General features: G+C 36.6%; 1 protein-coding gene across 6 annotated transcripts in view; it reads left to right on the forward strand.

Moving 5' to 3' along the window:
- POC1B (POC1 centriolar protein B) overlaps nucleotides 1-14,477 on the forward strand; it is a 49,658-nt gene that overhangs the window by 24,179 nt on the left and 11,002 nt on the right. For 5 of the 6 annotated variants that reach the window (XM_034403412.3, XM_034403414.3, XM_034403413.2 and 2 more), the window contains exons 11-12: nucleotides 7,236-7,469; nucleotides 10,994-11,113. In XM_034403412.3, coding sequence (XP_034259303.2) covers nucleotides 7,236-7,469; nucleotides 10,994-11,107 — 348 coding nt within the window. In that variant the 3' untranslated portion in view covers nucleotides 11,108-11,113. Of the gene's footprint in view, nucleotides 1-7,235; nucleotides 7,470-10,993; nucleotides 11,206-14,477 lie in introns of those variants that run through there. The other variant, XM_034403410.3, reaches the window with a different exon arrangement.

A 14,477-nucleotide genomic window follows, 5' to 3' on the forward strand; every position in this document is an offset into this window, starting at 1 on the left:
TTTGGTGTAGTGGTTAAGTTACCAGGTTAGAAACTAGGAATCTGTGAGTCCTATTCCTGTCTTGGGCACTAAGTCAGCTGAGTGTCCTTGGACCAGTCGCTCTCTTTAGCCCTAGGAAGGAGGCAGTGGCAAATATTCCAAAATCCTGGTCAGAGAAGTCCAGGCTGTCATCAGGAGTCAAAGTGGCCTGAAGGCACCCATCCACACACATGATCACTTCCTAAACGATCACATCTCCAAAAGGCTTGCAATAAAATTATTCAAGCAATAAATAGGTATTCCTGATGGTAATTTGAGCTTTCAAGTGAGGATGTTAGGAATAAGGCGTTTTGTGTTTATGTTTTAGAGAACACAGTTGTAGATAGAACACATAAATTCATCCGTTCCCATAACAAGCAAATATTTTATTTGGTTGATTTATTCCCAATTTATTGACATTCAACCCATCACTGCATTCAGTGTAGAATACGTATATCCTCTTCTGATTCAGATGTTAATTAGAAATATTATTGGTATATTAATACAACTTGTCTCCAAAAGTCTTCTGTGACCTATTCTATGACCTGATAATCCAGACAGAGTTAATAGAAAAAAATTAAGATAGATAGATAGATCTCTCACTTACTTCCAACTTCAATACTTTGAATTAGGAGATATATATAACAGAAATTTGCAATTTCCCAGGAAAAAAATGTTTATAAAAATTGCAGACCTCACATACTCCTTTATGTTATTGAATTGTTTAGTGGGTTTGTTTTTGGTGACCACTTTAAGGCTTCCATTTGTATTTTGTGAGATAGACATAAATATTTAAATAACTAAAAAATAACCTACAAGATTTCTGCAAGGGTCAAGAAGTATATGATAATCCATTACTATTCTCTGAAACATACCCAGCAAACAGAAATTTATCACCCACCACCTAATTCATGATTGTAAATTTATTTATTAATTAATTCAGTTTATATTTCACTAAACCCCTATCAATCCAAGGTTGTTTACAAGTAATCCATGAGCTAGGAAAATATTATGATAGAAATCAAAACAAGACAAGTAGTGGTAATTCTGGTTCCACGAACTGTTAAGGGGAAACTGTTTACTGGTTGAGACTGAAACTTCATCCCTGCATACCAACTAAGGAATACTTTCTTAACAAAATGTCACTTTGAACAGACAAGTAATAGTTTAGCTTGTTATCATAGGATTTGTTAATAATTAAGTATTCCTCCAATTCTAACATTTATGTAACATAGATCTAAAAATATGTTCTACTTTTAAAGTAATATAGTTGTTTGCTATACAAATAAGGCTATGCTATTTTCATTCCACTGTACCTTAAGATGATGCTATTCTTATGAACTATGACCTGTATCTATCATCATTTCCTTCTTTTCCATTTTTATCTCCCCACCCCTACCCCCCGACCAACGTATCTTGTAATCTAAGGACTAGGTATCATTGTCACAACTGATTCTGAGGCATGTGTAAAATCCTTCAGTGCACACATCCACTGACAATTCCGTCTTCCCGTAGAATAAAAAGCAACTCTCTGAAAGCTAAGCCCCAAGGATGCAGATGCACCAGCAAGCCTTTCACACAGGAAATAATTATTTTAGCACTCTTAGAAAGTGCTTCTGTTACTTGGACACTCTGATCGTAATGAGTTTCCTGCTGACCTACAAGATGATTTAGTACTGATCTAAATACCTTTGCCAGTTCATAAGTATAATGAAGCAGGCTATCTATAGTTCTGTAAATCTGTAACTGACCAGTTTTAAACTTGAATATGGCAGATGTCTATTCGATTGGTTGGTTGGTTGGTTTTGATTGATTTTTATTCTATCAAGCAGGTTTGGTAGGAATCCTTTAAACTCATGGAAGTAATTGAAATCACAGAGCCATTTACAAGTTAGCTGTTTATGTGTGTGTGTGTGTGTGTGTGTGTGTGTGTGTGTGTGTGACTGTAATACTTGTTTGTACTATTTTCTAAAGTCCATATCTCAGAGAACTTAGCTTGGCTGCACTATTTTAACACACTTATTGTTGAGGTTAGTAAGGGAAGCCACATTGATAAATTATAATTTGAATTGTGACTCTTGTCCTTAATTTATTAAAATTCATTCAGAGTTATTGCTGAATAGGTGTTCCCCAAAGTTATGTACAATAATCCAAGATTTTTTCCCCTAATGTTAATAGTCCAATATGAGAAAAAATGGAAGTAACCTTGCAGTTTTAGGAGAATTTTATTTTTTAAAAGAAATTTTATCAAAAAAAGAGAATATATGTAGTTTGGGATTGAATTACAGAGTTCTTGGTACTCTCTGATCTTGATTGTTTGCTTGCAGACGTTTCATTACCCAATGAAGTAACATCAATATGCGTATGAAGTTTGCTCCCTGTTTATATGTGTAGCTTGCCCTGCCAGCTATATTAATAAACTATATTTATTTATTCTGAGATTTGTGTTAGTTTGTGGGCCTTAGATCAAAGAAATCACATATTGTTACTATTGGACACTATACATAGATTTTTTTTTCCAGAATAGTTTTAGTTGAATGTTATTGCATACATACCATATGCTTCATTTCTACTTTCAAGATAATGGTTGTAGATGTTAACTGGAAAAAGCTAAAAAAATAGCCCATGTATACCTTATTTTGGGGAAAAGTTTTATCATTTAAAGATTTGTTTTAAATATGAAACAAATTTTTCCACTTGAAAGTGAACAAGCTGGAAAGACTGGAATGTAGTTATACACCACATTAAATCCCATTAAAGTCAGTAATACTTATTTTTAGTAAATATCATAAGATTGCTGGTTTATTTGCATGCAATGCAGGTTGAATACTGACAGCTCTCCTTTTTGTGCATTGTCTAGATTAGGATGGTTTTAAAAATAATCTGATAATGCTGAAATGCTTCGATTCTAGGTAGAGTGTAAGCATGGCCATTATTTCAGATTCTATTTCATTGGTCAGAGTACAAAAAGCTATTCTAAATATTCTCACTACTGCAGTCAGGGATAGGCAGCTTTCTCGGGATTAGAAGCCACAACCTACTTCTCCCACCAGTTGGAGGGATTTAGGATAAAAATACTCCCCCCCCCCTTTTTTTTTTTTTACCAAACAAACAAAAATAGTATCATGAAAGACTGAGTATTTTGGTTCAAAATCTCAGCAGTGCTGAGGGGAGACAATGGCAAATGGATTTGGATTACTCACCCTTGATTTTTTTTCTGAGTATTTTGGGGAATGTGAGTTTACAGTTCAACTAGTTTTCCTTTAATTTTGACAAGAACGCACTTTAATCCATTTCCCCTCCTCCCCCTACCAGTAATTCAACATATTCCAAAGATATTTAGTAATAATCTAAAAAATTGGTCAGGTTTATGACCAATAAGTTATGTGATGTGTTTTGATTTATTATGCCGAGTATCTCCTTTATCTCAGTTTGAGTACAGTTTATCACTTATTGTAACAGTCAAGTCCATTCTTGAATAGGCAGGAAACTACTATGGCAAGAAAAAAAAAGTTACGATGGTATTGGTGAGATTTTGAAGCCTAACTCACCTCACAGGGTTGTTGCTATAGGGAAAATAGAAGAAAGGAATACTAGATACTGTATGTTCACCACCTTAAATTATTTATAAAATAAAAGAGGAATAAAAATATTAACTTAATAATAAATTATTTTGGGTAACGGTATTGTGCCATCAGACCTGACGATTCCAGGGAGCTGCTGAAGTCTGAAGTGGCTCCATTATTATTAAGAGCCCTTTGCCTATTGTTTCTTTTTTAACTGTGTTTTTATAGTTTTAATACTTTTTAATAATAATATTTATTAATTATTGCTTTTTAGCTTAGTTGTGCACTGCCTAGAGTCACTTGTTTTGTGAGATTGGTGGCTATGTACATTTGAAAAATAAATAAAAACAAGATATTTTTGCTAGAACATTAATCTGGTATGGATATTACAGAACTCTGGCTCTTTGTAAAGTTGCTTTACTGTAAGACATGCAATGTTTCTTGTATATACGATATAGTCTGAAAAATAAATGTTGCAAATTTAAACAAACAGTGTTTATTTTGCTTGTAAAGTTGGGACTATTTTAGTGAGATCTTCTTAATCGTTTGCATTCACAGATTGGTTTCAAATATTTATTTCTTTACTTTCTCTTTAGCGCTAGTATTGCTATTTTTAGCAGCTATGCTTTCCACAAGAATATTTCTAGTTTATGAAAGTGCCTATATGTCTCCCTTCCTTCTTTCCTGCCTGCTCTTCTGCCTTCCTGCAGCATTTATATTTAGAATTGACTGCCAGATAAGGAATTTCTCACCTTGAAACTCTAGAACCTTTGACAATTTTAGATTCTGAATGTGTGCTATTTTTTTCTTTAACCAGACTGTTTTACTGAAAGGTGAAAATTACATCTTATTCAACTGACATGGTCATATAAAAAAGAATTGTTAGTTATGAAATGATCATGGAAAACATCTGCTTAATATAAAAAAAGCAGAGCCTGTAATATTTGCAAAGATAAAAATAAATTTTACTTCAAATAAAGCAGTTCTTGGGTATGTTAAAGAAGTAGCCGTTATTTGATGCCATCATTTTACTAAATTTAAATTGACTGTCACCCTTAGCAAGCAAGAAATAAATAAAGCTAACTTACAAAGAGGTGCAAAAACTGTAATTGAGAACTTAGGTTCTTTCTTTTAGGTTTATTATTTCCTTCTTTGCATCTGTCTTTACGCAAAAGGAAAATATTAATCCAGCCCATTAAAAGCAGCACAGTGGGAGACAGAGCAGGTACGCAGATCAAAGTAGGTAAGAAATTGGTTTTAAAACTTTACTATACACTTTAGATTAGTTCAAATTGCGAGGATCAGATGGTTTGCATCTAGGGTTCTGAAACAGCTGGCAGATGTGAGCTCTGAACCATTGTACAAAATCTTTCAGAGCTCCTGGAACATAGGAGAACTGCCAGAGGACTGGAAAAAATGGTGATATGATTCCATTCTACCAGAAGGGGGGGAAAGTATATCCAGGAAACTACAGACCAATCAGCTTGACCCTCAATACCTAGAGAAAAATAACCGAAAAGCATATTAGTGAGCGCTTAAAAATAAACAAAGCGACCATTAGAAACCAGCATGAGTAAAACAGGACAATGTGGAATAGACAGTACCACGACCAGACGGATTCACAGCTGGCTGATCAGCTGTACTCAGCATGTAGTCCTCAACTAAATGTACATGGATGGAAGCATATAGTGGGGTACTTCAAGGTTCTGTTTTAGGCCCAGTGTTCTTCAATATCTTAATAAACGGTCTAGATAAGGGAATAAAAGGGGAACTCATCAAATTTGCAGATGATAGCAAACCAGGAAGAATTGCCAACACTTTGGAAGGTAGACTTACGATTCAGAAGGATCTTGACAGACTTGAACATTGGGCCCTATCTAACAAGATGCAGTTCAGTGGAGAGTCATAGTCATAGAGAGGACTTGTACTCCAAAGCACCTGAAGGTAGACGAGAAGCAGTACATGGAAGCTCGTTAAAGAGAGATCCAATCTGGAACCAAGGAGAAACCAATAAGAATAATTGAACAGGTTACCTTCTAGAGCAGTGATGGCGAACCTTTTCTGTACTGACTGCCCAAAGCGTGTGTGCACCCCCAAAATACAATGCGTGCATGCCCCCCCCCTGCATGCCCCCCACACCCCACACATGTGCAGCAGAGACCCAAAGACCAGCTGGCCAGCGGGAGGCACAAGCACACACACGGGGAGCTGAGCTGGGGTGACAGCTTGCGTGTCCACAGAGAGGGCGCTGTGTGCCACAGATTCGTCATCACTGTTCTAGAGTTTCACTTCCTGTGCAATAACAGAATTATCTCATGATAAACAAAACTTTATAGATAGGCTTTGCAATGAATCATGGCATTGAAGAACATGTACTTAAAAATAGGAGGATCAGAGCCTGTTTGCACTTTAAGACTGTCATTATCATGTAAATATAAAGATAAAATATATCTCTTCATGAAATGATAAAACTGTTTGATGTATTACTATGAAAAATATGGCCAAAGATTTGTCATTTCACTTGTATAATGCAGTACAAATTTGGGGGGGGGGGGAATGTAACATTTTCAAATAAATTTATAAATGTGTTATTATACAGACTGGTAACTTTTAAAGTTGAGGGTGTTTTCTCTTTGAACTATAGCACTTGATTATCAGTTGGGTCATCTTGTTTTATCTGCAAGCTTTTCTAGATTACGTCATTCCTTTCTCTGTAAATTTGGGCTTCAAAGATACTTCACCATTTCTATCCTGCAAATGTAAACACTTGCTCTCATGGAATGCCAATTATTTTATGTATAACTTTGCATGTATTTATGTAAACACAGCTCACTGTATTTAACAAAGGTGGCCTTTGTTAATAGAAAACAATGTATTTTGTTCTCTTTAAATGGTGAATTAGATGATAGCAATAATTTCCTGTTACGTTTTCTTTTTTAAAAAAGAGATCTTATCATTTAACTTACAGAAGCTAAATTTTATGTCTTTAATTTTCCTCTGTATACATCAAAAGACAGTAGTGGTAAAATGGCACCTACGGGTTCCATCATCCATGAATACTGTTAAACTATTTTTGAGGTACAGAAATCTTGGACATGCCCAGTGAAGTTTTTAAACATTACTCTTCCTTTTTTTTAACAGCAGATGCTCCATACATACCACTCAAGGCTGTGTTGTAATTTTCTGAATAGACTTTTCAGATTCAGAAATTGCTTGGGGAAGGGGTAAGGAATTCTATGAGAGCAAGACTCTTTGAGTAAATGTTCTTTTGAAGCATTCCTCACCATTGACAATGCTTCCAGTGTTGTAGATGAACAAACTGCAAACAGCCACAGATTTTGATCCCTGCTATGGAAGGGGAAACACATTGCCAAACTAGTTCTATGGATCTTTCAATGCCAGGACACATATCAGTTATAAAACGATCAAGGAGAAAACAAAAATATTGTGAGTTGCTCAAGATCTTTGAAAAAACAAGACAAACAAAATAGAAGATTGAGCTCAATCTAATGTTTGTCCAAAATCAGGAGTAGAAAAGTAGTAGTTGAAATAATACCTGTTATTAGATGTGTTTGTTAGTAGGAGAAAATGGATACCCATTTTCGTATGAAGCTGCACAAATATGCTTTCTGTTTTCTTCTGTAAATCTAGTTAAGAACGAATCCATCTGTAGCCCATTGGCCTATGCACCAAAATGGGATGAACAATGAAGACATCCAGCATCCTCCCATGTTACCTTCTCCAGCAATGTTAAAAAGAAATTTGAAAGGGGAAATGATGCACACGGTGGCTGGACCAGGAACCATGGATGAGTCTGGGGGCATTTCACCAGTACTGACTACTGCCTTGGAACATATTGTGGAGCAATTAGATGTTCTGACAATTGTGAGTATTCCTGCACCTCTATATTAGAGTTCAGTTTTGAAATTGAACTCTTCTTAAATAGTTTAAATTTCCGTCTATATTTTACATTTAACAAATGAAGTTGGCCCATGTGGGAAGGGGCCTCAAACATGGCTTTTATCCAGACTTGAAACACTTCATTCAACATTTTTACTTTGTTTTACAAGTTGTACCCTCATCATTGGCATCCTTCAGTCTCAAGAGATTATGGTATCGTGCTCTGGAAAGAGGTCCTAAAACAGCATCTAGTGTGACTAAAAAGGCCAATTCAAGAGTGGCAATCCTTTCCACACTGAGGGCAGATACATTCTGTCCCCTGCCCAGCTCCCAGATTTTGCTGGTTCCGGGACTGCCTCTTTGCCTCAGCCTGCCGAACAAGTGTCTCTTCGAATTGGAGAAGGCCATGCTGCGTCTTTAGCCTCCAAGCTGAATGAACGGAGGTCAAGGTTTCCCAGTTCATTCCCAGGGCTTTTAAGTCCCTCTTGGAGATATCCTTATATCGCAGCTGTGGTCTCCCTCTGAGGCGCTTTCCCTGTACTAATTCTCCATACAGGAGATCTTTCGGAATCCGACCATCAGCCATTCTCACGACATGCCCCAGCCAGCGTAGACGTCGCTGTTTCAATAGTGTATACATGCTAGAAATTCCAGCACGTTCCAAGACTGTTTTCAAGACTGTTCCAAGATAGGGTACAACATTCCAAGTTGTACCCTATCTTTCAAAATTTTCAAGAATGGTGTATATCAAATCTGTAGATGAATTCATCAGCTTCGGATCTGAGGGAACCTTCAATTTTTTAGCCCTCTCTTTACAGTAAATAATAAAATAAGTGCTTCCAAACTGAGCAGCTTTGCATGAACGGTGACTTAAACACTTTTTAAAGTTGTCTTGTGTGATCCTCATTGTCACATATGAAAGCATATATGACCTCTTTCCAAATTAGAATAGAATGTAAATAACATTCACGTACAATTTAAGCGAGTGTTTCTCATATGTGGCATATGTGCCACTGGTGATATACTGGCATACTTGTCACCAATACCAGAATGAAAGAAAAGAGATTTAAGCTACTGGAAAAGGATTGCTGCTACAAGGTAGAGAAGGAAAATGTCCTAATATGCTTTCCCTTAACCTAGAATAAAATCAGTTTATCTACAGAATCAGAAAGATGGCTAAGTTTGAACTATGGTAGAATGCATGACAAAAGCAGAACAGGCTGTCACATTAATAATGTTTGTTCTGTGATAGAGAGCACCTTCTTACCAGAAAAAGGCAGAAAGTTCATATTGGGAGGAACTAGGAAAGGCAACATTTCCATCCTACAGTCACTATGCCATTGCATGTCAGGAGGCCCGTGGAACTTTGGGACAGCCAGTAAACTAGTAATTGTGTTTCCCTTGCTTCTGTCAGTTATGTTGGGCAACCAGTGACATTGAGAAATAATCTACATTGTTTGGAAGCTAGGGCAAGATGTGATTCCCACCAAAAGTGCCCAGCACTTCTTTCCCGGAGGTTGAGACTCAAGGTTGCTTTTGTCTCATTCATAAATGAGAGAGCACTACAGAGAGTATCTTATTTCTAACCTAAGTAACCTTAACTGAGTTGCTGGTAATGGATGAGACCAGAATGGGATCAAGAATGTTAGGTATCTCAGCTAATTGTATCCCTGAGCAGCAATTCTGACTGGAGTGCAAACTTGTTCCTCGACGCAATTTAAAGCAACCTGCTAAGCATTAAGACAGCAGTCTGTCTTCCAATTACAGCTCAACCTGGGCTTGCAACATATCCAACCATCCATTTAAACAAATGCATGATTGAGTATAGCAAATGGAGATGGGTAGAGTAGGTGAATGACACAGTCAAGTGTTCTATTATATAAAAGAGCCTTTTTGAATGTGATCGTGTTATCCTTTTTTCTATTTTGGTGTGATTTTTGTCTGCTATTATTATTTTTTCTCCAAGGAGCCTATTTTGAGCATGTCTTGGAGCTCAGTCATTTATCTGCAAAAGCAGCTACATTGACAATGGATGGGGAGAGCAAAAATCCTGGCTAAGACAATATCATTACATCAACTGAAGATTTACAAGTTGTAAAAGTGTCAGGATTCCAAGAATAATTCATCATAAGAAAAGTTACTGTTTATGTTCAAGATATGTTTTCTCTACAGTACTGTATGAGAGAATTTACATATTGTTATCACTGCCCCTTTGGGGATTGGGATACTAATTCATATGAGAGAAAGAGAATATATTCTGTCCATGGCTCGGTGCCTCAGATAGAAAAGCTTATAAAGTTATATCTCTATTTTTGATTCTGATTGTTGGAAGAAACTTACCATAAATGATAAATGTAACAAAAGAAAGTGTATAAACATATAAATATTCTTCTTAGAAGAAAGTACTTTTTAATCTCTGTCATTATGTGACCCAGGTTCTTTGACAGACTTATCGGTGGAATGTAAGACATAAATGGATTAAACTTTTCAAAAAAGATATAAAGCTTCATATAAATATTTCAAATAATTATATTCATATGTTCGATCCATAGAGCTCCATGCCTTAAGTGGGTATCTCTTCCAAGTGCATATAAAAGCAAAAGGTAAAGGTCCCCCTCGCACATATGTGCTAGTCGTTCCCGACTCTAGGGGGCGGTGCTCATCTTCTTTTCAAAGCCGAAGAACTAGCGCTATATGAAGAAATCTCCGTGGTCATGTGGCCGGCATGACTAAATGCCAAAGGTGCACGGAACGCCTTCCCACCAAAGGTGGTCCCTATTTTTCTACTTGCATTTTTTACGTGCTTTCGAACTGCTAGGTTGGCAGAAGATGGGACAAGTTAACGGGAGCTCACCCCATTATGTGGCACTAGGGATTCGAACTGCTGAACTGCCGACCTTTCGATCGACAAGCTCAGCGTCTTAGCCACTGAGCCAATAGCGAGGGTGATTTGCCCATTTCTTAAACTGGAGCCCACAAATCATATTTCATGCTGTTCTTGCAGGTTGTTCTTGCTGGTTGGTGTATCTAATACTATATAGCACCAATTGTTATTATTTGCTTCTCAAATAATAGCATAAGGTCGAGAGAATTAGCTTTTCAAAAATTTCACTTTCAGAACTAAGATAAAAGAAGATAGTTAATTTGCATTTTGGTAATTATAATTTATAATCTATATTTGACTATATATGCCACATCATCCTGCTTTATAGCGATCCTGCCATACCAGTGTACAGATGACATGCCAGATTTTATTGTTCCTCTCTAGTATTTTTTTAATTATAAGAATATGAGGCATTACATTTCTGTATTGCAGGTATCCAAATTTATGACTTGATAATAAAGAGTCTTTGGGGAAGTAATATTTCGGACTTCCTAATCTATTTAGAAAAGTTAAGATTATTTGATCAATTGCTGCAATTCTGATTTCTTGAATGGATTAAAAACGAATAACATAATATACATTTAGCAAGCATCTAATAGTGTTCATTATTTTCTCCTTCTAACAGACAGTTTCAATCTTGGAACAGCGCCTGACTTTAACTGAAGATAAATTAAAAGAGTGCTTACAGAACCAAGGGAAACTATTACATTCGGTCAGACTGAGAGAAGAAACAACATAAATGCTGGTGAATACTCATTAATCTATTCTCAGGGAAGTGAAGTAAAAAGTGGTAGTACTTAATGACATGAATCCCACAAATAAAAAGTGCCTGTAAGATTTTGCTTGTAAGATTTTTTTAACAGATCATTGCTAAAATATTGAATATATTTTATTAAAATATTTATATATATATATTGCTTTTTTATGAGTATCCAGTATTCTCTGTGTTCCGATAGTTAATTATTCTTGACATAATTAGCATAGCCCAAAACTTTGCATATAATTCTGCATCTGTACAGAAGCTATATCTTGCCTAACTGATGATATTTTCTATTTATAGAAAGGTGACATTCCTTAACCCATGAAAAAGATGAGGTTGCCATATTCAGGATAGGAACAAGACTAATGCAACTTGTTGGACTTTAAAAAGTTTCAAGAACTAGGAGGAAAAAGGATTTCCTACAAAGTTTTTGAAAAAGGTAGAATAAATAGGAGAGGATCAAGGAATTCATTGATCCAGGGAAGGGTGTTAAACTCCGCAGGCTGGATCCGGCCCATGGGGTGCTTAGATCTGGCCCCATGGGATGGTCCTTTGGAAACAGCAAAGGACCATCCAGTGGTGCATCTGCCAGCGAAAACAGAGCTATGGAGGGTCATGTGCGGCCTTCCCAGGCCCCTTTTTTTACTGCATTGGCCTCCCACAGCCCTGTGAAAACGGAGCTAGGGGGGCTGTGCAGCCCCCTGAGCCCCTTTTTCAGCCACAATAGCTTCCTGCACGGCCTCCTGGCAGGAAAAGCTCCATTTTTGCTGGCATATGGCTAGCAAAACAAATTAAAAACAAAACAAAAGGAGTAATGTTTCCCTTTCTGCATTTGAACATGCAAGAAGGGACAGGAAAGGAGAAAGAGCAAGAGGAAAGAACAAGAAAAAAAAAGAAAGATGAAAAGAGAGCAAGGAAGGAAAAATAAGGAAAGAGGGAAGGAAGAAGAAAAGAGGGAAGTGGGAAGGAAAAAGAAGACAAGGAAGGAAGGAAGGAGATTATAATGAGAGTGAGGGAGGGTCTGAGGGAAGTCCTGCCTTAGCACTTGGCCACCAATACGAGTGACGTCGAGCTGGCCACGGCCACCCCAACCACAACCATCTGAGCCCCCTGAAGTCAAACACAACCCTGATGCGGTCTTCAGTGAAATCGAGTTTGACACTCCTGATAATAGACCCCATTATCCTCCAATATTATTTTTTTCCAATAAGATTATTATAAAAAAATTAAATGGAGATTTTAGGAATAGTCCCAGAAAATACCTGTGATATGGAGAGTGACACATTGCTAAAATGTATTCACATTTTCAAGGAAAATAATACAAAATGAAACTGGATAGATGGGAAGTCTACAGTAGCCAAAAATCCAAAGGAATCTTAACAGCAGGTTTTCCAATGGAAAAAGATGTTTTATGGATGCATGGATAGGTAGGAACAACTTTCTATGAGCAATCACAAAGCATATTTTCCAGGAGGCAAATTTGTGATTTGCTTCTTGGTTTGCTCTCCAGCCCTTGAGGCACCTTCACGCATTTGCCCCATAGCCATTATAGAAATCATTTTACGTAGCTCCTCTCCTCAATGGCTGTTTTGGGAAACAATAATATATAAGCCGTTTAAGATAGCCATCTCTTTTCTTTTTAATTTAGGAAGAGCAGAGTTTAGAAAGCCTAAAAAAGCTCTATGTAATTCATGCTCCTTTCTTACCAAACGCTGTCATTTCTCATCAGAATCTTATTTTTCTTTTGTTTTAAAAATCTAAACATCTTCAAGTCTGCTGTCTGTTTCCATATACTACTTCACACCAACCTAATTTCCTTGGCTGCCATAGCAGTCAGGAAGTATCAGCAGCTACACGTCTTTTACTGCCTGATCCATTCAAACTGGCTATATAAATAATTTCAGAGAAGCGAGAAAAAAATAAATAACTAGATCATATTTCGTGCTTTTATTTTGCAAAGGAAAGTTAACTAGTTACAGTTGTTTCCCAAATCCCTATGAAATCCCTTTCTTTTTAAAAAGATAGAACAGAGAAAACAGCAAAGCTCAGAAACTGCTTGATGCTTCTATTAATGCTACCGAATTTCTATTGAAGTTTTTCCAGCCTCTTGATGATAAGCTTTACTGTGTTTATTGTTTCACCTGTATTGAGTATCAAGATCGGTGGCAAGATGAATCATTAAACAACATAATAGAGCATGTTACCACAAGACAATTATTTCAGAGAACATTTGCATCACAAAAAGTTCCACAGAGTTCAAAAAAGTGCTAAAGCATCTGTAAGCTGGGGATTTTTAAATAAGTAAACTCCAACTGAGCTATATGCCACTGCCTGCTGCTTCATGTTCACTTTTGTTCCTCACATTGCTGTCAAAACATTAAAGCTGTCATCCTCTTTGAGGCAGCAAAAAGGGACAGACTGCTGCAAGTAGTATATTTATGACATTGAAAGCCTCTGCAGGGATTGTCTTGCAAAAGGATGGGGGCTCATTTTTCAATATATATACCTATCTATACCTATATATTATTATTCAGAGCATCCTCAGGCTTACTTAAGAGACAGAATGGGAAAATGAAGGGAAAAGGCAGATAGAAAATGTCTCCTAATTTATGTACAGCTTCTGTTAAATGCTTTGTTTTTGAACTGCTTAAAATTCTCCTTTTTTTTAATATTAGGAACTTTTTAAAAATGGAACCAGGAAATTATAAAATGTGTCTGTAGGGTGATCTGTTCTTAACATTTCATCTAAATGTTGAACATCGTTTACAAATATGATGAGTGCTTTCAATTTACTTTGGACCATTCTGCTAGTCTTCGTATGGATCATAAAAATTAGTGGAGGACAATGATTTCTTCACAACTGATTCACCTTGCTGGACATGTCTTTTTGGATATTTTCTATTTTCATATTTATGCATTTGGAATATAAACATAAAACTATGTAAAGGTTTCATTTTTGGTTTTTTGAAGCCTTGTATGTAGTTAGGAATAGGTAGTCTTCAAAAACATAACATTATTCCTACCCTGTTTTCCCCAAAATAAGACATCCCCTGATAATAAGCCCAATCGGATTTTGCATGCATGGCAAGAAGGCCAAGCGCTTATTTCAGAGTTCAAAAAAATATAAGACAGGGTCTTATTTTTGAGGAAACACGGTAAAGTCCAGCTGACTGCTAATAAAAGGTATGCAGTACATTCCTGTGTGTTTGTCTTCAATTTCTGTTTTAGGCCATGTGGCTGAATTCATGTTTGGTAGAACAAACAAACGCCTATTCCTCCCTCCCTCTTTCATTTTAAAGATCGCAGTGATGTGTTTGATTACGCTGCACTGAAAGTTTGTTGTAGTACA

This window comes from Pantherophis guttatus, chromosome 7 (assembly GCF_059756535.1).
Source record: "Pantherophis guttatus breed Tessera chromosome 7, ASM5975653v1, whole genome shotgun sequence".
Classification (NCBI taxonomy): domain Eukaryota; kingdom Metazoa; phylum Chordata; class Lepidosauria; order Squamata; family Colubridae; genus Pantherophis; species Pantherophis guttatus.